Here is a 25,527-nt window from a genome sequence, read left to right as displayed (position 1 = left end):
CATCGATCCAGAGTTAAAGCCCGTTATCCATGCTGCACAAAAAGTACCCATCGAGCTGAAGACAAAGCTTGAAAGAGAGCTAAAGGAGATGGAAGAAAAGGGAGTGATCGTAAAGGTCACTGAACCCACAGACTGAGTAAACTCAATTGTGGTACGAGAAAAGCCAAACGGGCATCTCAGAATATGTTTGGACCCCAAAGATCTAAACCAGGCGATAAAGATGGACCACTATCCCACCCCAACGCTAGAGGAGATTACGCCATCACTGGCAGGAGCCAAGGTTTTCTCAAAACTAGATGCCAGAAATGGATATTGGAACGTGAAGCTGGATAAGGAATCAACAACACTGACAACATTCAACACACTATTTGGGCGTTACAAATTCCTGCGGCTACCATTCGGGTTAAAGGTCAGTCAAGATATCTTTCAACAGAAAGTAGACGAGACATATAGAGGCTGTGGAGGAGCTATAGGAATAGCTGATGATATTCAGATCTATGGAGCAGATGAAAGAGACCATGATATGCACCTACATGAAGGCATGGAGCGTACCAGGAAGGCTGGCATCAAGTTAAATGCTGATAAGTGCATAGTTAAAGTCAAGGAATGCCAATTCTTCAGTATGATTTACACACCAGAGGGAGTCAAGCCAAATCCTGAGAAGATTGCGGTGATTGCTCAAATGAAACCACCCAAAGATAAGAAAGAGCTGAGGAGTTACCTCGGCTTGATCCAATACATGAGTTCTTTCATCCCAAACATGTCGGAACATACAACAAATCTCAGAGAGCTAATGAAAGAAGGCGCTGAATACCAGTGGTCTGAATCACACGAAAGGAATTTCAAACAGCTTAAAGAACTGTTGTGCAAAGAAACAAGTCTGTCATATTATGACAGAAGAAAACCAGTCACTCTGCAAGTAGACGCTTCTACCAGAGGACTAGGGGCAGCTCTTGTGCAGGAAGGAAAGCCAATAGCTTTCGCATCAAAGGCCTTGACGTCAGCCGAGATGAGATACGCCAACATAGAAAGAGAACTATTAGCAGTAGTGTATGGATTCGAGAAATTCCATACATACCTGTATGGAAGGCAGTTTACAATAGAGAGTGACCATCGTCCACTAGAACAGATCTATAAGAAGAATCTGTGCAAAGCACCTGCAAGACTGCAAAGACTACTTCTAAGGCTCCAAAGCTATGACTTCATGCTTAAATATAAGCCAGGAAAGGAAATGGTGCTAGCAGATGCGTTGTCTCAATTGTCACCATATGAGAAACACGAGGTGGAGGGTCTAACAGTAAAAATCCACCACCTAGTGAGTGTTACTCCTACAAAGCTCAGTCAAATCAGAGATGAGACTAGCAAAGATGAGGAATTGCAACTATTCACACAACAAGTGATACAGGGGTGGCCGGAGAGAATCCAGCAGGTACAGGCGACAATTCGTCAATACTGGACGATTAGAGACGATATTGCAGTAGAAGGCAGTATTCTCCTTGCTGGATCGAGGATCATCGTGCCAAAGACGATGCAGACAGAACTTCTCCATCTAATACATGAAGGCCACATGGGAATGGAGAAATGCAAGCTGAGAGCCAGATCAGCCGTATACTGGATAGGCATGTACAAAAATATCGAACAGATGGTTTCTGCATGTGGTATATGCCAGAAATACAGAAATGCACAACAGAAAGAGGAGATGATACCTCGTGAAATACCGTCAAGACCATGGCACACTGTTGGGGCAGATCTCTTCATGCGCAATCAAGAATGGTATCTCATAGTGGCAGATTACTATTCCATGTTTCCTTTTGTGAGAAGGATGAAAGATCTGAGAGCCACAACTACCACCAGAATTGCAAAGAGCTTGTTTGCTGAACAAGGAATTCCGGAAAAGGTAATCTGTGACAATGGAATCCAGTTCACATCGAGTGAATTCAGAGCTCTGGCAGAAAAGTATGGGTTCAAAATAGTAACCTCATCCCCACATTTCCCAAGGGGACATGGGTTCATCGAAAGACAGATCCAGACTGTCAAGAGAACTCTCATCAAAAGTAGTGAGATGGGGGAAGACCAAGACCTTGCCCTCCTATCACTCAGATCAACACCACTGAAAGCAGACATGAAATCACCTGCGGAATTGCTGAATAGGAGGAAGTTTAAGACTACCCTACCAGCAAAAATACATCCTCCCCAGGACCAGGAGGATTTCAGACAGAAGCTGGCAGAAGCACAAGTCGTAGGGAGCAAATATTACGACAAACATGCAAAGATGCTACCAGAATTGCTGAATGGGCAATCAGTGCATGTGCAAGACCCAGTGTTGAAAACCTGGAATCCAGCCAAGGTCATTGGAAAAGCTGATACTCCAAGATCCTACTTCATAGAGACCGAACCTGGTAACCAATACAGATGGAACAGACTCCCCATCAGACCTTCACCTGAACTGGTTAGGCAGCAGACAACATCAGCAACATTGACAACACCAGCTACTACAAGCAGTACAATGCCAGAAACAAGTGCCACAAATCAAACAACCACGAGCATGCACATTCCAACTCCAAGTGCGACAGCAACACAACAACAAGAGCAGAACACACCAAAACACCACAGAGAAGTGGTCACCACCAAATCCACAAGATGGAGGGACAACATCCAACCACCTGAGCGATATCGCGAATAAGAAAAGAAAACTCACGATTCTTTGTATTTGATAATAATAGTTTAGATATAATATTTTTTTTAATTCAATTAAATTTCATGTTTTAGTGTTTTGAGAAAGAGGGATGTTACATCGTTATATTATCACATCATTAAATTGAACTACTTGTTACATTGTTATATGGAACTACTTTGGTTAGTGCATTTGTACTGCTATGTGGCACACTGTGTCAGGCAGTGCACAGTGCAAGGTCGGACATCTTATATCACTCCGCACCATGCGGCAGCAACATCATGAAAGCACTGAGTAAAAGCTGTGAACTAAAATGAGTTAAAAGTGTTTGTATTACATAGTAAAAAGAACACAAGGGGACACAACACTCATTCTTGTCACACCCTTGGTTTTTTCGTATTTCTGGGAGGTTTTTTGTGTCTTCCTCCGTGAAGACAGAAACAAAGTATTTATTTAATTTCTCTGCCATTTCCTCATTCCCCATTATAAATTCTCCCATCTCTGACTGTAAAGGACCTACAGTTACCTTTGCCAGTCTTTTCCTTTTCACATACCTATAGAAGCTTTTACAATCCGTTTATGTATTTTTTGCTAGTTTGTGCTCATATTCCATTTTCCCTTTCTTTATCAAATTCTTGGTCCCCCTTTGCTGATTTCTAAAAAGATCCCAATCCTCAGGCTGACTGCTTTTTCTGGCAACTTTATAAGCTTCCCCCTTTGACTTAATACTAGCTTTAATTTCTTTTGTTAGCCATGGTTGGATCACTTTTCCTTTTGGGTTTTTATGCCCTAGAGGAATATATGTTTGTTGCAAATTATGCATTATTTCCTTGAATGTTAGCCATTGTATGTCCACCTTCATACCTTTTAGTGTAATCTCCCAATCTACCATGGCCAACTTGTCCCTCATACCCTTGTAGTTTCCTCTGTTTAGATTGAAGACCTTAGTTTCAGATTGGACTACATCACTCTCAAACTTAATGTAAAATTCAATCATATTATGGTCACTTGTCCCTAAAGGCCCCAGTGAGGAGGGCACAATGAGCCTGCAAAGGGATTTAGACAGGTTAAGTGATTGGGCAAGGATGTAGGAATTTGGTATTTTGGTAGGAAAAATGTTATGTATTGTGTGTTCTATTGTGTGTTCTCCTCCCACCTGTGGTGGCGCTGTCACAGGAGATAAATGGTTGGGTATTCTCTCGGTTAAGTTTAGCTCTCTTTGTTCGGAACTTTCCAGAACTTCCTTTCCTTCCAATAAAGCACTTCATGTTTGAATCTCTGAGTTCTGAGTCCTAAATTGTGTCTAGGTAGAAAGGTACCAAAACAAGTGGCAACGAGGAGCGGATGAATCTGCGTACGTTACGGGTGCAGTGAGTAAACAGAAAATTTAATTTGAAACGTGAGATGGCTACTATATTAGGAAACATCAGTGATTTTGATGAAAATGTGGAGCAATGGAGCGCATGTACGGAACGTTTTGACTATTTTGTATTGGCGAATGCGGTGGCAAATGAAAAGGTCGTGCCTACCTTTTTGAGTGTAATCGGGCCGAAGACTTTCAATTTACTTCGCAGCCTCGTGCAGCCAGATAAGCCAGGAACTAAAACATATAAGCAACTAGTGGAAATTCTTGGAGCACATTTTTCACCAAAACCTCTGGTTATTGCTGAGAGATTTAGATTTCACAAACGGAATCAAGAGGAGGGGGAATCAGTGACGATGTTTATTGCTGCTTTAAAAAGGTTGTCGGAACACTGCCAGTTCAAGGAGGTGCTGAATGACACCATTAGAGACAGACTTGTGTGTGGTCTGCAAAATGCAGCCACACAGAAGCGCCTGCTTACTGAGGACAACCTTACTCTTGAAAAGGCCATTGAAGTTAGTGTCTCCATGGAGATGGCGGAAAAGGAGGCTCACCAGTTGAGTTCAACAGGGAGAGTTCACAAGGTGTCATCTGAGTCTAAAGGTGCGCGGAACGGCACATGTTACCGTTGTGGGAAAACGGGCCATCACGCTAATGACTGCTGGTGTACGGAGCTGGAATACCGAAATTGTGGCAAAAAGGGTCACATTGAACGCGCCTGTAGAGGTAAAAAAAGAACAGACAGAGCTGGGAAGCATGGAAGCAAAATATCTGTATTTGGACAAGAGAGGAAAAAGAGTGTTCATTCAGTGCAGTATGATGGAACAAGCAAAACAGAGGGGAGCGACACCTCTGAGGAGGAAGAGGTGCATATACTGACGGTTGCAGGTGGTTCAAATGGCTACTGGGTGTCACCACTGGTGGAGGGACAATCAGTGCGGATGGAGGTGGACACAGGCGCGGCTGTGTCCCTTGTTTCAGACACTGTCTACAACAAAATGCTAAAGCATCTTACCCTTCAGCCAACAAACATTGTGCTAAAGACGTATACCGGCGAACCTGTGGCCATGAGAGGCGTCATTGAGGTGACAGTTAAATTGAACGGACAGACTGCAAAACTGCCACTATATGTGGTAAAGGGAAATTACCCATCGCTACTGGGACATGCGTGGCTAGAGAAAATCACGCTGGACTGGCCTGCAGTCCGCATGTCAAAAGGGGAGTCAGGTCTGACTGCAGTGTTAAACAAACATGCAGAACTCTTCAATGGGGAACTTGGGAGCATGAAAAAGATCAGCGTGAGACTGGACATTAAACCTGACAGCAAGCCGAAGTTTCACAAAGCCCGACCTGTACCCTATGCAATTAGGCCAAAAGTTGAGGCTAACTTGGAGGCCTTAGTCGAGAATGGAGTCCTGGAGCCTGTGAGCGTGAGCAAATGGGCCACACCCATTGTTCCTGTCCTGAAAAAGGATGGATCTGTTCGAATCTGCGGGGATTTTAAAGTGACTATTAACCCGGTGCTGTCTGCGGAACAGTACCCTCTTCCCCACATTGATGATCTTTTTACGGGCCTGGCCGGAGGGCAAAAGTTCAGCAAAATAGACTTATGCCAGGCTTATCTACAAATGCATGTCGATGACAAATCAAAGGAGCTGCTGACAATTGTGACACACAAGGGGCTATACAGGTACTGCCGCCTTCCGTTTGGAATTACTTCGGCCCCTGCTCTATTCCAAAGGGCAATGGATCAGATTTTGAGTGGACTGCCAGGAGTCCAGTGCTACCTGGACGACATCCTTGTCACTGGGACAAATGAGGAGGATCATCTTCTGAACTTGGATGCGACACTACAACGACTGAAAGAGTACGGACTCAGAGTTCGTAAAGACAAATGTGAATTCTTTCAGTCTTCAGTTGAGTACCTGGGGCATGTGATTGACGCTACTGGCCTGCATAAGGCGCCGTCAAAGGTCAAGGCGATCGTGGAGGCCCCAGCACCCCAGAATGTGAGCCAGTTACGTTCATTTCTGGGGCTACTTAACTACTATGGGAAGTTTATTCCAGACTTAGCAACTGATGTAATGGCTTCAGCAATGTTGCCATGTCAAGGCAAAACATGGAAATGGACTGAACTGTGCAACGAAGCTTTCGCCCAAGCAAAGAAAGCATTGCTGAATTCGGAGGTCCTGACACACTTCGACCCAAAGCTACCCGTGCAGCTAGCATGTGATGCATCACCATATGGTGTGGGAGCAGTCATATCCCACATCATGCCTTCGGGTGAAGAGAAACCTATCACCTTCGCATCACGCACCTTGAACAATGCCGAGAGTAACTATGCACAGATCGAGCGCGAGGCCTTGGGAATCGTTTTTGGAATTCGAAAATTTCATCAGTACCTGTTTGGGAGAAGGTTCACACTCCTGACAGACCACCGTCCATTGACTTCAATCTTCGGGCCCCATACTGGAATTCCGTCTCTCGCTGCAAGCAGGATGCAAAGGTGGGCTTTACTGTTGTCAGGACACACATACGACATCAAATATCGCAAATCAGACTTGCACGGCAACGCAGATGGTCACTCGAGGCTACCCTTGCCTGTTACTCCCCCAGAGCCTCGTCAGATAGACATCTTCTACTTTAGACAAGTGGAGGGAGCACCTGTCACTGCAGTTCAGGTGCGAAGGTACACCCGCAATGATCCAGTCCTGTCTGAGGTAATGGACGATGCCATTCGAGGGAGAGCGATAGGAGATTCTCCTAGTTTGAAACCTTACGTTTCAAAAAGAAATGAGCTCTCCGTCCAGGCAGGTTGTCTTCTTTGGGGACGCCGTGTCATCATTCCGCCACCTGAGGGAACCTATACTGCAACAACTTCATACAGGCCACAGTGGGATGGTTTGGAAGAAGGAAATGGCAAGAAGCTACTTCTGGTGGCCAGGTCTCAATGGGAATATTGAGGAGAAAGCCAAAACATGATCCCCATGTCAAAGGGTCCGGAATGTTCCACAGCTGGCAACCCTACACCCCTGGGATTGGCCTGCAGAAGTGTGGCAGCGAGTACATGTGGACTTCGCCGGTCCTTTCGAAGGGAAGATGTTTATGGTGGTTGTGGACGCTCGTAGCAAGTGGCCGGAGGTCGCTGTGATGAGGTCTACCACTGCAGAGAAAACAATTGAGAAACTTGGTGAGATGTTCAGCCGTTATGGCTCACCGGAACAACTCATAAGTGACAATGGTCCACAATTTGTATCACTGAAGTTTGCAACCTTCCTGCATGTGAATGGTGTCCAACACATCAGGTCTGCACCCTATCATCCCTCTACTAACGGCCAGGCAGAAAGGTTTGTGCAAACTTTGAAGCACGCCTTGAAGGCATCGCAAGGTCAGGGCTCAATCCACCAACGTCTGAACAGCTTCCTGTTGTCCTATAGGAACGAGCCGCATGCCACAACCAAAACTTCCCCCGCTTCGCTCATGATGAAGAGGCAGTTGCGGACAAGTTTTGACTTACTCAAACCTCCAAGGGCAGAGCAGGTTGTCCATCATCAACAACAAGCTCAAGTTGAAAAGAGAGAGAAAAGAGCCAAGGAGAGACGGTTTCATCCGGGAGAGCACGTCCTAGCTCGAAACTACAACACTGGACCGAAATGGGTTCCTGCTACGGTGATCGCGCAGACGGGCCCTGTGTCTTACACGGTTGAGACTGCTGAGGACGTCGTCTGGAGAAGACACACAGATCAACTGTTGCTAGGAGCAGAGACAGCCACAGAGGCCCCAACGGCTGGTTGGCCTGAACTGTTTCCGAATGATACCGCAAACCAGCATCCTTTGCCACCGTGCCCTTCTCCAACACAGGAAGTCAAAGAGACTGTTCCACCTGTGCAAACTCCTGACTTTCAACTGACACAGGAACCTTCTCCATCCAGGCCTGTGTCAACGCCTACTGCTGTGGAAGCCAGCGATGACCACCGGTATCCTGTCAGAGAGCGGCGGCCTCCAAGACGCTTGGATCTGTAGGCTTAGTGACTTACCCACAAGACTGGGGCAGAATAAACCCCAGGGTAAAGTCAGGGTTTGAGGCAGTCTACCTCTACCCTAGGTTAGTTGAGTGTATTGAAAGTAACTTACCTATTGAGGAATAATGTGGACCTTCCATTTAAGAGGGGAGGAAATGTTATGTATTGTGTGTTATATTGTGTGTTCTCCTCCCACCTGTGGTGGCGCTGTCACAGGAGATAAATGGTTGGGTATTCTCTCGGTTAAGATTAGCTCTCTTTGTTCAGAACTTTCCAGAACTTCCTTTCCTTCCAATAAAGCACTTCATGTTTGAATCTCTGAGTTCTGAGTCCTAAATTGTGTCTAGGTAGAAAGGTACCGACACGACAAAAAATAGAAAGGCAGAATATTTTTTAAATGGTGAGAGACTGGGAAATGGTATTCAGAGGGACCTGGGTGTCCTTGTACACGAATCACAGAAAGTTGACATGCAGGTACAGCAAGTAATTAGGAAAGCAAGTGGTATGTTAGTCTTTATTACAAAGGGATTGGTGTATAGGAGTAAAGAAATCTTACTACAATTCTTTACCTATCTCTACCTCCTTTAAGATGCTCCTTGAAACTATTAAATCCGTGTGTTAATGGAGACACGGAATGCAGGAGTTGGTTTAACAAGTCTTTACTGAATGGAGACAATCTGGAAACTGAAACTACAGAAGCCTGCCAGGGCCTTTTATACAGGGATGGTCACTGCCGGTACTGCAGTCTGAGACCAGTTATTCCCTTAAAGGGACATACACAACAATTCCTCCCCTTTTAGATAAACAGTACATAACATTCATTTAACAACTAAATAATAACTAATTACAATTACAATTACGGTTGCTAGATACATTAGTTGAAGTTAAGCAATTATAAGTTCAGTCTTTGAGGAGGCTTCCTGATTCTGTCTGGATAACGCCTCTTTGGAATATCAGGTTCTTCTGGCAAGGTTGAGTCGGGATCAATGTCGTTGTTTGGTTCGTCTGCTTCCAATATCACCGATTCTGTGGTAGATGCAATTGGTACTTCGGTTTCATCGCCAGGTGTATCAGATCGTGGTGTGGAGTTGAGGTTTTCCAGTAACTCTCGAATCTGGTCAGCATGGCGTCTTACAATGCTTTCTCCAACGTCCACGGTATACATTAGAGGTCCTTGCCATGTACAAATCGTTCCTGGCTGCCATTTCTCTGTGCGGTAGTCCCGGGCCAAAACTGGTTGACCTATCTTAAAACTCCTGGTCGGCCCTTCATTCATATTCTGAAACTGCCTGTTCTCCACATCTCTTCTGATGTTTAGCTTAACCAAATCCAAGTGGCATCGTAGTCTTCGATTGAAGAACATCATGGCTGGAGTTTGGTTGGTAACCGCATGTGTCGCATTCCGGTAGGCAAACAAGAAGTTATCCACCTTGTGTTGTAGGGGTATATCTTCATTACACATTGCCTTGATAGCCTTCTTGAATGTTTGAACAAACCTCTCGGCCAATCCATTAGTGGCTGGATGATATGGGGCGGATGTGTAATGCTTAACACCATTGTTCTTTAAGAACCTCCGGAACTCTTCAGACACAAACTGTGGTCCATTGTCAGAGCAAATCTGTTCAGGCAGCCCATTCCTGGCGAATATGGTTCGTAAGACTGTGATAGTTTTTTCTGTGGTGGTTGAGGACATTTTTATTACCTCTGGCCACTTTGAATGTGCATCCACCGCAATAAAAAACATCGAGTCCATAAAGGGACCAGCAAAATCAATGTGCACCCTTTGCCATGGAGATGAGGGCCACTCCCATGGATGTAGAGGGGCTTGTGGTGAGGCGTTTTGGACCTTCTGGCATCCTGTACAGCTCTTGGTCATCTCTTCGATTTCTCTATCGATTCCCGGCCACCACACAAACGCTCTGGCTAAGTTCTTCATTTTTACCCCTCCCAGATGACCCTCATGAAGCTCATTGAGCACTCTATCCTTCAATTTGGGTGGAATTACTACTCTGGATCCACACATCAAGGTTCCTCTGCACACTGACAGCTGTTCTCTTCTCGGCGAGAATGCTGGCAGCAGTGGTTCGCCATGTGCTGGCCATCCCTTCACCGTTAAATCATAGACCCAGGAGAGTGTCGGGTCATTTCGTGTTTCCTTTTGTATGTTTGCATTCATCACAGGGAGACATTCGACAATAGTCGAGTGGAATAACTCCACTGGATCCACTGCCAGTTCTTCTTCCACCGTCGGCAACGGTAGGCGCGACAATCCATCAGCATTCCCATGCTGTTTAGTTCCTTTGTACTCGATGTCATATTGGTGTGCCCCTAGGAAAAGGGACCACCTCTGTAGCCGTTGTGCCGTCATTATCGGTACGCCCTTCTGAGGGTTGAAAATGGAGACGAGAGGTTGATGATCAGTTAGTAGAGTAAATTTCTGTCCGTGCAGGTAGTGATTGAACTTCTTCACCCCCCACACCAGGCTGAGGGCCTCTCTGTCAATCTGGGCATAGTTACGCTCGGCTGAAGTTAACGAGCGTGACGCAAAAGCTATCGGCCTCTCAGAACCATCAAGGAATTTATGTGACAGTACCGCCCCAATGCCGTAGGGAGACGCATCACACGCCAGTCTTATCGGTAGTGATGGGTTGTAGTGAGCCAATACTTCTCTTGAAGTGATTAGGTCCTTACTCTTCTGAAAGGCCCGCTTACATTCATTGCTCCATTTCCATGCTACTCCCGTTCGTAGTAGGGCGTTCAGTGGATGCAGAATTGTGGACAAATTCGGCAAAAACTTATGGTAGTAATTCACCAATCCGAGGAATGACCTCAGTTGTGACACATTTTCAGGTGCTGGAGCCTTAACTACCGCTTCAATTTTGTCAGGGGACTTATGCAACCCCTCTTCATCAATCACGTGGCCACAATACGATATCTGTTTCTTAAAAAACTCGCACTTGGGGCGATTGGCTCGTAGCCCATGTTCACGTAGTCTAGTGAGCACCTGCTCTAGGTTGGCAAGATGTTCACTGTCATCTTCACCTGTCCCTAGGATGTCGTCCAAGTAACACAGAGTCCTCGGAATCCCTTGCAGGACTTGTTCCATCGCTCTTTGCCATATCGCCGGAGCTGATGCTACTCCGAATACCAGTCGATTATACTGGTAAAGACCTTTGTGAGTGTTTATCGTGAGATACTTCCTAGAGGATTCTTCAACCTCCATCCGCAAATATGCTTGCGCTAGGTCAATTTTTGTAAAACACTTCCCTCCGGATAGTGAGGCGAAGATATCTTCTATCCTTGGAAGAGGATATTGTACTGTGTGAAGGACTGGGTTCACTGTCACCTTGAAGTCCCCACAGATGCGAACCTTCCTGGCTCCTCAGACTTATTGTTTAACGTTTTCTTCATGACAGGAATGATGGGTGTCGCCCACTCGCTCCAGTCTACCTTAGATAACACGCCTGCATTCTCCAGATTCTCCAGCTCTGCCTCGACGGCTGGGCGAATTGCATATGGTATCAGTCTTGCTTTGAAAAACTTGGAAATTGCATTCTCCTCTATTTTTATCAAGGCGGTTACGCCTTTAAGAGTTCCCAGTTCTTGTTGAAATACCTCTTTGGCGTCAGCTAAGATTGTTGACAATCGACCAGGAGTGACGTTGTCATCCTTTTTACCAGCCACCGTCAGTGCCTGAATGGAGTGCCAGTCTAAACTTATCTTTCTGATCCATTCACGTCCCAATAACGGTGGTCCACCATCTTGCAGAATGTAGAGATACAATTTCCGTATTTTCTTGCCGTTGTATTCGACAGGCACCCTTATTTTTCCTCTGGGGTATACTTTTTGCCCCGTATATGTCCTCAAGACAATGGATGTCTCTCTCAAGGGTATGTGTGAGAATAGCTGCTCGTAGTCTCGTCGATTCATGACGGTTAGAGCTGATCCTGTATCCAATTCCATTTTGACTTGAGACCCTGCTATCGTGAGGGTGACCCAAATGGTTCGGTGATCCTCTTTTGCGATTACGTTGTGAAGTTTGAGACAGCTTAGTCTCTTGTTCCCGGATTCACTATCGCTCATCTGGTCTTCAGAACTACTGTCCGTCATCTTTTGTACTTTCCTGTACTGTTCCTTAGTAGCCTTTTTATTGTCGTTGGTCTTCTTCTCAGACCTGCAAACTCATGCAATGTGTCCCATTTTTCCACATTGCCTGCATATTTTGTCCTTGGACCAGCAGTCCTTCTGGTCATGGTTTGTTCTGCCGCAGCGATAACATTTTGCAAATCCCCGTGTCATTTCGTGGGTGCCGTATTCCTGTGGCTTTTGTTGTATTTCCACAGCTCCCCTTGCTGCTGCTTCATACGATACTGCCACGCTGAAAGCCTTATCTAGCGTCAGCTCTTTCTCTGAGAGTAACCTCTTCTGGGTTCCTTTACTCAGGAGTCCACAGACAAATTTGTCCCGTAAGGTATCTGCCAGTCCTGCTCCAAACTGGCAGTGCTTTGATAGCTTGCGTAGTTCCGTAAGGTAATCAGCATTGCTCTCATTTTTATGCTGATTTCTCCTGTGGAATTTAAATCTTTCTGCTATCAGCAGCGGTGTAGCATTTAGGTGTTCCTGTAGGATAGCAACAATTTCGTTAAAACTCTTCGCCTTCAGTTTGGCTGGAGTAATCAGGTCCCAGAATAGGCCGTACGTTCTTGCGCCCATTAAATTTAGCAATACCGATGCCTTTTTCTCCTCGGCTATTTCGTTTGCCTCGCAATATACCTCGACTCTTTCCACATAGGTGGCATAGTGGTTAGCACTGTTGCCTCACAGCGCCAGGGACCTGGGTTCGAATCCGGCCTCGGGTGACTGTCTGTGTGGAGTTTGCACATTCTCCCCGTGTTTGCGTGGGTTTTCTCCGGGTGCTCCGGTTTCCTCCCACAGTCCAAAGATGTGCGGGTTAGGTTGATTGGCTATGATAAATTGACCCTTAGTGTTAGGGGGATTAAATACGTGGGGTTACGGGGATAGGGTGGGATATGTGTTGGTGTAGGGGTTGCGGGGAATTGGGTGGGATATGTGTCGGTGCAGGCTCGATGGGCCGAAATGGCCTCTATCTGCACTGTGGGGTTTCTGTGATTCTGTGATACGTGGTCCAGTCTTCTATTGCATTATCGAAGACAGTGATAGCGCCAGTCTTTGGCATCTTGAAAACCTAAGATGGCGTCTCCCGCGCTTTTCCTTCGTCCCCGATGGATCAAAATGGCGCCTCCTGCGCTTTTCCTTCTTCCCCGCCGAGTTACGATGGCGCTTCCTGCGCTTTCCCGCCACTGCCGCTGCTGTCAACGCCGCTCTCCGCGGTATTTTTATTTTTAACCGTTCCCGTCGTGGAGCGGACCCTCTGGGACACTTCCCTCCCTCTTCTTAGGTCCGAACGCTGCCCGGCTGCGAAGCATCGGCTGCGCCCTGTGTGCTTCACCCTCTCTCTCTCTCTTTGCTTCCCGGCTCGCTGCCCGGCCCCGTTGCAGAGCCACCTGATCGAGCTCTAACCCGCCGCAGCCCAGGAAGGATCAGTGCACTACCTGCAACCAGCCCGATTAGCTGGGAAACCACAGACTGGGGAACCAAGCCTGGCTCTTGACAGTCTCCCCTGCAAGTTTTCAATCCGATGATTTGGAGGGCGGTTGCCCACGGTCGACGCCCGTTTCTTGAGTTTCTTTGGATTATTTTTTTTTTCTTTTCTGGCTTCGACCTTCAATAACGTCGTCTGAGGTGCTGCCGAGTTGCAGGTAAGTTCGTTTCTTACTCGTCGCCAGTATTAAATCCGTGTGTTAATGGAGACACGGAATGCAGGAGTTGGTTTAAGAAGTCTTTACTGAATGGAGAAAATGTGGAAACTGAAACTACAGAAGCCTGCCAGGGCCTTTTATACAGGGATGGTCACTGCCGGTACTGCAGTCTGAGACCAGTTATTCCCTTAAAGGGACATACACAACAGAAACCTACCTCTTTAACCAAGCTTTTATGCATCTGACCGAATAGCTCCTTCTGTGACTCTGTCAAATTTTGTTTGACAACGCTCCTGTGAGACACTTTGGGACAGTTTTACGACTTAAAGGCGCTACATAAATTCACGTTGTTGTTGTTGGGAGAGAATCAAGTTTCAGACATGCGCAGACCGCTGCCTATTGACCGACTCAGTGTCTGCCGAATGCGCATGCGCGTCAATGTTCAGTCGGTTCAAGTGATTGGTTCAGGCGCGAGAACCGGTCCGGGGAACGCGTGGCGGCGAGTGGAGGGCCCGAGTAGACCCGGGGGAAGCGAGAGAGAGGTCGGGGCCTCGGGCGAGGAGACTGGGAGAAGAGAGAGACAGACAGACACCGAGGCCGGAGTTGGGCGAGGAGACCGGGGCCTTGGGCCGGGCCGCCAGTGAGCCGCAGCCATGTCTGTCTTTCACGACGAGGTGGAGATCGAGGACTTCGAGTATGACGAGGAGACGGAGAGTTATTTCTACCCGTGTCCGTGTGGGGACCAGTTCATTATCAGCAAGGTGCGAACGGCTGGCCGAACCCAACCAGACACAACTAGAGACTCGTTACCGCCTGCTGACTTTAATAACTACATTCATATAACCGACCCACTGCCTAGTATAACCGATCTAACTGACCGTGATATATGGAACCCCGCCTGACAACTAATTGTGAATTAACGGGAGATCGCCACTGATGGGAGTATAAGACACTTTGGTTAGTGGGTAATTATAATAGTTATCACCCAATAAAGGATCTCGCTTTACCATTGTTGCTAGAGATGATTTACTGGGCTGTTAATATTATACAAGAGTCTCCTTGTGACTGATGTCATTGGATTATAAATTGCAGCAGAAACTTTTTGTGGTATTTTAGTGATTTTTTTTGGATACCTTGAAGGTTATAGAGGCTGAAGGATAGGAAGCTGACCAGAAGAGCATTGGAGTAGTCTTGTTTGAAGGTGACAAAAGTATGGAAGAGGATTTCAGCAACAGATGGACTGAGGCGGGACAGAGATGGACAATGTTACTGATGTGGAAGTAGGCAGTCTTTGTGACAGGATATGTGGTCAGAAGTTGTGAACAGTTTTGCTCAGCCTGAGACATTGGCCAGGGTGGGGGATAGAATTGGTGGCAAGGATATGTAGTTTATAACTGTGGCCCTGGACAATGGTTGGAAGTTAAGGGAGAGATAAGACATAGGTCTGTGTGGCACAAACAATTTCAAGAGATGGTAAATGAAATGGAGATGGGGTTGTACATTGAAGAAGTTGTGATGAATGGAGGGTCAAAGGCTAGGGAGTTTGAGAGTGCTGTTGTAAGTGACTTGGGGAGCACTTTTCCCAGAGTAGTCACAGGGGAAGGTGTTGTGGTTGGTGATGGATACAAGGAAGTGTTTGGAGATAGCCTTGTCAGTGTTCAAGACCAGAGAGAGGCTGTGGGAGGTGGTACACAACAAGGATTTTAAAGGAGGGGTGGGACAGAAGATGCTAGAGGAGTGGGTGATAGGTTGATGTGTGACTTCGTGATACGGGTCATATTGCTGTAGCGGTTTGGGACAAATGGTGCAAAGTAGAAACAGATGAGGCGGTACTTCTGGGCTAGGAAAGGAGAAAAATGATTTGGGAATCCCAATCTTGATCACTTTACATTTAAAAGTAAGTGCGTGTGGACAAGGACAAGATCAAACTTGTCTGCAACACTCTCCTCTTCCCTTCCAAGTCCATAATCCTGTATGAACAATGGTCACTGAGGAAGGATCTGAATCAGCACATTTGAGAGGTGGAGAAAAATTTGAAGGAAAACTAAAAAATAACTTTGTTTTGGTATCTTACAGGAAGATCTGGAAAATGGGGAAGAAGTTGCAACATGCCCAAGTTGTTCTTTGATAATCAAAGTCATTTATGATAAAGTAAGTTGTCATTTATTTGAATGATGCTCAAAACCAATGTCCTGCCTTTCATTTAATATTTGAGCATTTCTCCAATTGGAAAATTACTGATTCAGTAGCCCAGCACTGTTTGATGCACTATGATCTCATACAACCTCATCATAGATTTTTTCATAAGCCATATAAAACATTGCAATGCCAGCCTTATAGATGATGCAATATATAAGCTGTATTCAGAAACAAATCTTACCCAGTTTCGGCTGAAATTATGGACCTGCTAGGCCATTAAATCACGTTTACTCCATAACTGCAGCCCTGAGATGTCTGTATACACACTTGTGTGAAAGCTTCAAGTAAGAATAGAATCCACGTATATTCCTCTGAAAGAATTCATTACTGTACTCTGTAGCTCTTGCCCACCATCTATAGATTTATAGTTTACAAACAGATTTTGAAAATATTAAAAGCTGTATTTAATAAATAGCTTCATGATTGTGTGCTAGTATAAAAAATATTAACTAGCATGCATTACTAATGGCCAATATGAAAGATCATCATTGGCTCATAATTTGCTGTCAAAATAATGACGTAGCTAAGGGCTCACCATTGAAATGCATTGAATGGCATGAAGTTGCAGTACTTACGTGGTAGATACAAACTAAAGTTAAGTCACATCATTTCAAGTCTAAATACCCCTTTAACAACGTGATAAATGTTAATTACTGCCAGTCAACCTCTCGGCACTGAAAATTAACTATTACAAATGTAGCATCTCATTCCTTCAAGTTTTTATTGTTGGGAGATTTTTTTTAAATGTAAAATTTAAAAGTTTTTTTTAAACTTTTACTTTATCTCTTTTTCTCTAAATCCAGCCTTTCTTTCCCTCTCTTTATTTATCTTTCAGTGCCTGATTTGACATTGATTTCACCCATTCTAACTTGCACTTCCTTCTCAGTCCTTGCACTGCTAATTTTTCCATCTGATTGGTTAAAGAAATACACAGTTGCTTGGTCTGTTCACTCAGGTCCCCGAAGCTCCGCTTCCCACGCTGCGACGTTATCAGCTCGCACTTTCAGAATTTGCCATATAAAAATCTGTGAAATCAAGTCTAACTAACAGCAGATGTTGTTAGATTCACTCCGACAGCAAATTATGGGATCATCAGTTTTAGCTCAGATAATGTACTCGGGTAGATGTTACAAAACAGGTTATGATGAAGAAAGTCCTTTTGGCCCATTTAACTCTTCCAGAATGCCACCGCACCTGTGTCTTAAATTTGTTCAGTGTCCTGGCCTCCATTAGCTGTCATCTATTTATTGACACAGGTAACCTGTTCAGCCATAAGCTCTGGTTCTTAACTCAAGAGGTTGGAATAAACCAGTATCTTTCTCGGCTTTTTCCTCTTTATTTTTTCTTTAGCCTTCCCACCCCCTCATCAAAAACAATTTGTGTATGTTACAGTTTGTGGCTAGAAAGATTTGTTAAGATCTGACAATTGTATACAAATCCTCTCAGAACATTTAGTGCACATGAAATGATGGAAAGATTCAAAATACAGATTGCATACTCTCTCACGACTTTGTTAATTTTAAGATCCAGTGCCCATCATCTATGCATGATCTCACTTTGACAGTTTTAAATGCATGGGGGTCAGCCCTTTACTTGGGACTGACTTCCCCTTCTCTTGCCCCCCCCCCTCCTCCCAGCCCCCAAACAAGTGCTTCTATTCTCATCTCAGATCAACTTTGAGTTCAGTAACTCGGAATTGTATGCAAAGTGGCAAAGACAAGAGTCATACCTGTAGTGAAAAAAAAATTGGAGTATTCAGCCCCGAGACCAGATGGAGTAAGTTGGAGCCCACCCAGCATTTTGACCATATGGAGCTGTCGGGAGGATTCTCCGACTCCGCATCTGCTCACTATTGACTTGGGGAAGGAACTTGCCTGAGTTTTTTCCCACCACTTGCACTTAATAATGTCCGTAATAACTTTGGAGTCAGTTCTCCATTTGTGTTGCAACAGGGGAAGGAGGAGAGAGCTTCTGGGATGTATATCTCTAAGCTATCAATATAATCTGTTGGCTTCTGATTCTCATCCGATGGAGCCCAGGAGGCAATGTAGTTTTTCTAGTGTTTTACAGTGGCTGATTTTAAATCAAATTCGATTTTTATTTAATTGTATTCAGGGGTTTTTAGCTAGTACTTTGTGGATTGACTTCAATGATTCGTTCATTTTTCCATGAAAACTGCAAATAAGTCTTGCTCATTTTGCAAATCCCTGCCAATACACCATCAAAAAGTTCATAGTAAAATTACATATTTAAAATGTCTTGTCTGAAATCTTAATGTATTTTGCTTCAGGATCAGTTCATGTCTGGAGAAATAGTGGAAATGGTGACTACGGATAAACTGGAAAAAATGAAATGCTGATTGCCAAGACTGCGTAGTTCTAGCGAATATGTGAGGCGTCTTCTACGAAGGAGTGATAATTGGACCATGAATCAAGATGTACGTGGAGATGAAATCCAGTTACCACAATTAAGAGATGGAGTTGTAGTTTATGCAAGATTTGGACTAGTCTTACTGATTCATTCGGTTTTATATGCAAATTACAGACCAAGACTTGTAGTAGAATAAAATCAACAAGCCATTATTTATTGTATGATTCCTAGAAGCTGTTTTAAGGCTTTGAACTGGGGTGAAGCACAAGATAAATATTAGCCTGTAATGAGACTAGGACTGGGATTCTCCCCAAGAAAATCAAGGGATAATGGATGTAATGATTTGCTGTTCTGGTTTCTGGCCGTCATTGCTTGGGATTGAAACCTCTTGCTGAATAAGATTTCTACAGTTTTAAGTTTGCAGTTTGAAATTAGAATATTACCAACCCTTTCCTATTTTAAGCAGGAAGGTGTAACTGGCCCTCTGACTTGATTTGCTTGGGGAGAGCTCTGCTTTTAAACTGTTGCTCCTGAGAATGTTGACGAGGCATTGTGCAATATTGTATTTATTTTTAGGGGATTGGCTTTAAAATAGCTTTGGAACACCAAAATACAGACTATTGAAAGATAATTCAGTTTATTGTATAATCCTGGTATGAAATGATTAATTGCTAGTGATTATTCAGTGATATTTTTGATATATGCAGATGTCCTTTCACAAGTATAATAGGCCCATAAATTGACCATACTAAAGATCCAAGTGACTGACTATCTCTAGCATGGTTAGAGACGGACTCAGCTGTTGGAACTACTTGCTGCTGCTGTATTGGTCTTTAGTGGGTCTCTGACCTGGTGGTGGTTGCAGTGGATTTTAAAAACTCTTGTACAATTGGTCCTTTGCACAATATAAAGTAGGTTACTGGTCCTATGGAGAGTATTACTGGAGATCACACTGAATAATACATTGTTTTAATGGTCTTGGCCATTATCTCTACATTCTTCTAATTTCAGTTTTGATTATTTTTAAAAAGTGAAATTTAGTTGTTGACATTGTGTTGGTCAACATTTGGGGATTGTTACAATAGTTGAAAATGGGTTTGGTTCTTAAAACTTTTATTGATCCAAAGTGAAAAGGTGGATGGACAACATCAGTTTTGAAGCAGACTTGTCACTTTGGGTGTGTTTATTTTGTTTTTAATGCAATATTTTATTAAAAGATTTTCACTTTTATTTACCAGTATCTGCAAGTTTTTTGTTCGTTGTTCATGTCTGAAAGGTGGCACTAGTCAGTCATAAAATATACTTAAAGATGAGGAAAACCATTGGCCCTTCCCGTGTGCCGGGGACGCTCGGCCCTAGGTTACCCTGTCAATGATTTGGCTTGGCAATCACAATTTGGTATAACAAGGCTACATTGGCTCCCAGTTAAGCAACACCTTGATTTTTAAATTCTCATCCTTGTTTTCAAATTCCTCGATGGCCTCGCCCCTTCCTATCTCTGTAATCTCCTTCAGCCCCACAACCCTTTGCGATATCTGCCCTCCTCTACTTCTGGCCCCATGAGCATCCCTGATTTTAATCACTTCACGCCGTGCCTTCAGCTGCCAAAGCCCTAAGTTCTGGAATTCCCTCCCTAAACCTCTCTATCTCTCTTTTCTCCTTTTAATACGCTCCTTAAAACCTACCTCTTTGACCAAGCTTTTGGTCATCTGCCTTAATTTCTCCTTACAGGAAACTTTCGATTTACCGGCACCTAAATAACCAGAAATCTCGGTTAACCGGCAAAATTCAGGAGTAGATTCAGGTAAGTTTTATTACTTGCCTTCCTCGATCTGTTGCTGTGCAAGGGTGTGGCTGCAGCTGTTGCTAAGCTACAGAGATGCTTGGAACTTGTGGCCATTGTTCTGAGCCTGTTGCTAAGCAACAGGGTTTCTTTTACTATAGCTTTCGGTTGTCCGGAATTTTTGATGAACCAGCACCACGTCGGTGCCGGATAAAAAAAAGTTTCCTGTATGTGGCTCAGTGTCAAATTTTGTTTTATAATGCTCCTCTGAAGCACCTTGAGACGTTTTACTGTGTTAAAGGTGCTATATGAATACTTGTTTTTGTAACACTAGCAGAATCAATCATATGCACAGTATTCAAACAATTGACAGGATCAAAGTTGGTACTATCCAGTCCAAGCCCTGGACAGCAGGGCAGCATTGAAGGTCTTGTTCAAACATCTACTGTGTTTTGCTCTGTTCATGCTCTTACACTTATATTCTTTTCCTTATAGTTCTGTATGCATGAATATTCTCGCATCAGCTGAAACTCACTGGGTCCACCCTGTCTAGTTTTAACCAGCAATTCTCTTACACTGATTATGTGTCCTTGTTTGCCTGGAATTAGGTGTGGCATCCCTCTAATCAATGATAAGTTGATAACAGTTGACGAAGTTAAAGCCATCTAACAGTTAACGAGGTATTGTGCACATCCTGGTTGGCTCCACTCTCTAGCTTCAACCATCTTAACAGTTAACAAGGTTGTCTAACAGCCCATCTTAATGCATCCACTCAGAATATTTCTCCCCTTGTTACATGTACAGGAAACTCGTTTAAACGGCACCTAAATATCTGGAATTCTCTATTAACCGGCAAAATTCTCACTCTGAAAACACCTCAGTAACCGGCAATGTTGCCGAGTCTCCCGCGGTGGCTGAGTTAGTCAGTGGGGGTAGTTCTCCAAACAGCCACTACTCGGCTTCTTGGCGCTGTCGGAAGTCAGAACACCTCAATACCCTGTAACAGCAGTCCGACTCTCCCGCGCTGCTGGTAGTCTCTTCTGATCCGCCATTTTACAGGGGTACTGTGTGTCTCCCACGCTGCTGGTAGTCATTGCATTGCATTACCCTCAACTGGCAGTACTGTACTTAATCAAGCATCTTCCACCATCCATTTAACACAACATTCTGTAGGTGAGTGCCCAATTACTGTATACTGCACATTTCTTGATTTTTTTTATTTTTCTTTGTTAAAAATAGCCTCAGTAGATAACCCGCTCCGTCATCCGGAATTTTTGATCAACCGGCATCACACCGGTCCCGTCGGTGCAGGATACCAAAGAGTTTCCTGTACTTGTTTCTTAAATTTATTTAGGATTTTTGTTTTCACCATCCTGCCCAGAAGTCCATTCCAAGTGTTGATAGCTCTCTGCATGAAGAACCTCCTGATATCAGTACTTGGATTACCTTTTAAAGTACTAGTTTGAACCTGTGTCCCCATTTGTCCTCCTCTCATTGCTGAACCATTCCATACTGTTTATTATCTTGTATACCTCTAAGATCATTTTGCAGACAGCTCCCTTCCAAGCTGAAAAGCCCAAGCCTCCAGTCTTTCTTCATAACTCAGGCTCCTGACAGTCGGGAGCAGCCTTGTGGCTCTTCTCCAGCACCAGTGCTGAGTGTCTCCCCTGTTTCTCAGCAACCAGAACTACACACGGCAATCAAGATGTGGTCTGAACAGAGTTAACGATGCTAGAGATAGTCACTTGGATCTTTAGTATTGTCAATTTATGGGCCTATATTCCGATCACGATTTCCTCTGGCTTGTATTATTCTGTTTTGGCTATGTAGTTCAACATTCTATTGTCTTTGTTGATTGCGTTTTTGCATTGGCTGGACATGTTGAGGTCTCTTTCAACTTCATTCTTGGCTTTCAACGCCATTCATGAAGTATGCATGTTGCCCATTTTTCTTTCTATGTGCAACTATATGTCTGCATTAAATTTTATCTGCCATTGTTTATTCCGCTCACATCTTGCTTGGCTCGTTCTTTAATTTCTGGGCGACCTTTGATTCCACTGCCTTTCCTAATTTGGTATCATCTGCAAATTTAAATAATATGCATTGAGTTTCAAAATCCAAGTAATTTGATGTAAATTAGAAACAGCAGCGTCCCAACACAGCCCTGGGGCACCGCACTCGGTACTTCCCCACTCCACCACCTTGACATAACTCCTGTGACCAGTACCTGTTGTTTTCTACCCTTCAGTTTTTTTGCCCATGCTCAAGTTTTGCCCTGAATCCCCACAGCTTTGTGCTTAATTAGTAACCTCGTGTGGAATGTTATCTCTGCCTTTCTAGAAGTCTAATTATCATCAGGTTTACCACAGTTGACTTAGGTTGTCACTTAAAGAAATCAGAGTTGGTCAGGCAGGACTTTCCCTTTTTAAAGCCACGTTGAAAATAACCAGGTTGTTGTACAGATCATTTATTCCTGATGATGTGGTTTATTGTAAATACAGAATATAAAATCTGTAAAACACTACAGGCTCATCAGCATCTAAAAAGGCAGGTTAACATTTTTTCGTGTTCAGTTTTTCCGATTTACAGTATTCACAATGTGGTTTACATAACTGGCAAACCCCATGAAAATTTGTATGCATGATGTTAACAGCTAACTAGCAACTATTCAATTACCTATTTTGGTTGCTGTAACTCAACTTGTACAGCTGCAAGGGGGTGCTCTTGCACACTGGAGTGATTAACTGATTTTTTTCCCCATTGTCTCTGGATCCGTGCCCAGTCTTTTGATGATCAAATGCTTTCATTGTGGTTCCTGGCTATTATAGCTGATTTTCATAACATAAAAGCAGAGGACAAGGAACTGGCATTGAGTACTGCATCTTACCAGCCCCAAATCCAGCTGCATGTTGAGCTCCTCTAATGTGTGACTCCACTACGTTGCCAGCTAGATTATTCCAAACATTGATCACCCTTGGAGTGAAGGATTTTTTTAAAAGATCTGTTTTAAATGTAATTTTCAGTATGTCCAATTGATAGTACAAGGTGTCCACTTTGATTCAGTAGTAGCATTCAAGCCCCACTCCAGAGACTTGAGCACATAATCTAGGCTGGCACTTAAGTGCAGTACTGAGGGAGCTGATGCACTGTTGGAGGTGCCGTCTTTCACATAAGACATTAAGCTAGAGAGTCTGCCCTTTCAATGGACGCAAAAGGTCCAGCGACACTATTTGAAGAGTGGGGGTGTCTTCCTTGTGGTCTAGAACATAGGAACAGGAGTAGGCCATTCAGCCCCTCGAGCCTGTTCCACCATCCAGTGAGATCATGGCTGATCTGCGACCTAACTCAACGTACTCACCTTTGGCCCCTATCCCTTAATACCTTTGGTTAACAAAGATCTATCAATCTCAGATTTAAAATTAACAATTGATCTAGCATCAATTGCTGTTTGCGGAAGGGAGTTCCAAACTCCTACCACCCTTTGTGTCAACATTTACCCCTCAACAAACTCCACCAAAAACAACTAGCTATTTTTTTGCACTACTGTTTGTGGGGCCTAACTGCAAACTGGCTATTTACTGGCTTTGTGGCATGTGTTTTTGAAGTTTCTCTCCCATTGCATGCATTAAAAAAACTCTAGTCATCAACTGACTGAACAACACCACAGATGATTTACTAATTTGGGATGATTCTTGTTACTCTTTCTTTGCACCCCCTCTAATGCAATGTCATCCAAAATATTAGCCGCAGATGGTTAATTGGGAATCCAGAGCGGGCTAATTGCATTTCTGATTAGTAAAAAAATGAGCTATAGACACTGTCAGTGAGCATGTGATCTCAGTACTTATTCGCATGGTGTATGCACGTGCATTTGAACCTTTTTGTGCATTTGTTGGTAAAATTATAAGACCAAAAGCAAAATGTGCAAGTGGTTTTTGATCATTGAATGTTTTACTTCCTTAGATACTGAAGGGTAGTAGATATTTATTAAGTACATATACACGTGAAATTCATTTTTCAGACATATTGTGACACTAAAATGAGAACATGTGACTAAAACGGTGTCGCCATTGTCACATCTATGGCCAGTCAGCAATTTCTATTGGACAACACTGCTCTAATGTATCTATGTTGACATAGAAGTGTAGCAACAAGAGTTGTATAAAGTATTGCAAATGTGGTCTGACAAGTGTAATATACAGCCTCGACATTAATTGCTGTAGATTTTTATTCCTTTATTCTGGCTACGTATCCCAATATTGTAATTGCTTTTTTTATATTTGCTTCTCCATTGTCTCAACATTGAAATTGATAGAAAAGTCACTTCCAGGTATTTTTCAAAATCTTCATTTTATGTGAAGACATAAAGATAAAAGAATTGTTAGAAATTTCTAGTTTAAGGATTTCACCTATTCTTCAAAACTCCTGTACTCAACAAAAAAAAAAAATCCTAGAGTGTAAATTTGGAGAAATCTGCTCGGTGGCAGACTTTATATAAATCAGCTTCTAAATAATAGGGCCAAAGGTCAAAATGACTATTACCCATGCTCCTTAGCATAGGTGAAACTGCTCAATTAATCTTGCAGAACAGTTTCACTTACGCTATGCAGCGTGAGGAAGGACTACCAGTATAGAGGAATTAAACTAGCAGTATAAAGGAAAATTAGCAGAAAAAATAGGGAGAGAAATGGAATCTTGTCAGAAGCGAAACACAAAAAAAGGGCAGGATATTTCATGTTAAAGATAAGCTATTCAATTCATGCTAAAATGGTGATAGAAGAGCTACTGCTAGTATTGTAACCTCTACTATATCATCATATGATGGGAAGAGACAGTGATATGAGAACTTTGGCAACATGTCATAAAGAATGTTCGTTCACTTGTAAGTATTAGAAAGCTTGTTTCTAGACAATAGGATCCATATTCTATCCATCAAGTGTGTTTGACTAGACAGAGTCAAATAAGATTTCATTGTGTCTTCTATTTCAAAATGACCTTTGAAGGAACACCAATCATGAATCATTAAAAACGTATTTACTCTGGTCTCTGATATAGTCTGCTCATGGGGCTAGTAACTTTCTTTGTCATTCCATGTCAAGTTGCCAGAGGAGTATAATTGACAATCTTGGGTTTTGTTTGAAATCTGTTGCACATTTTAGCTGCATGGAGAAAAATTGTGCACTTTCCCAATTTTCTGTCTAGATATGCAGCTTGAGTATTGAATCTGCAATAACGCATTGCCTTGTATCTTTGCATTTGTACACAGTGATATACAGTCGGGAGGGAGTGGCCCTGGGAGTCCTCAACATTGACTCCGGACCCCATGAAGTCTCATG

At 43.7% G+C, this 25,527-nt stretch overlaps 1 protein-coding gene across 1 annotated transcript; it reads left to right on the top strand.

The window, feature by feature from the left end:
- Positions 1–14,242: 14,242 nt before the first annotated feature.
- On the top strand, positions 14,243–19,638 carry dph3 (diphthamide biosynthesis 3). The gene is made up of 3 exons (XM_085998990.1): positions 14,243–14,600; positions 15,916–15,990; positions 18,329–19,638. The coding sequence occupies exons 1-3, from the start codon at positions 14,493–14,495 to the stop codon at positions 18,395–18,397; spliced, it is 252 nt and encodes an 83-aa protein (XP_085855116.1). The 5' UTR covers positions 14,243–14,492; the 3' UTR covers positions 18,398–19,638.
- The last annotated feature ends 5,889 nt before the right edge of the window (positions 19,639–25,527 follow it).

Source organism: Somniosus microcephalus, chromosome 10, assembly GCF_052327205.1.
Source record: "Somniosus microcephalus isolate GS21.2 chromosome 10, FLI_Smic_1.0, whole genome shotgun sequence".
Taxonomy (NCBI): Eukaryota; Metazoa; Chordata; class Chondrichthyes; order Squaliformes; family Somniosidae; genus Somniosus; species Somniosus microcephalus.
The sequence above is the reverse complement of the archived record's forward strand: the minus strand, read 5'-3'. Positions and strand labels throughout refer to the sequence as shown.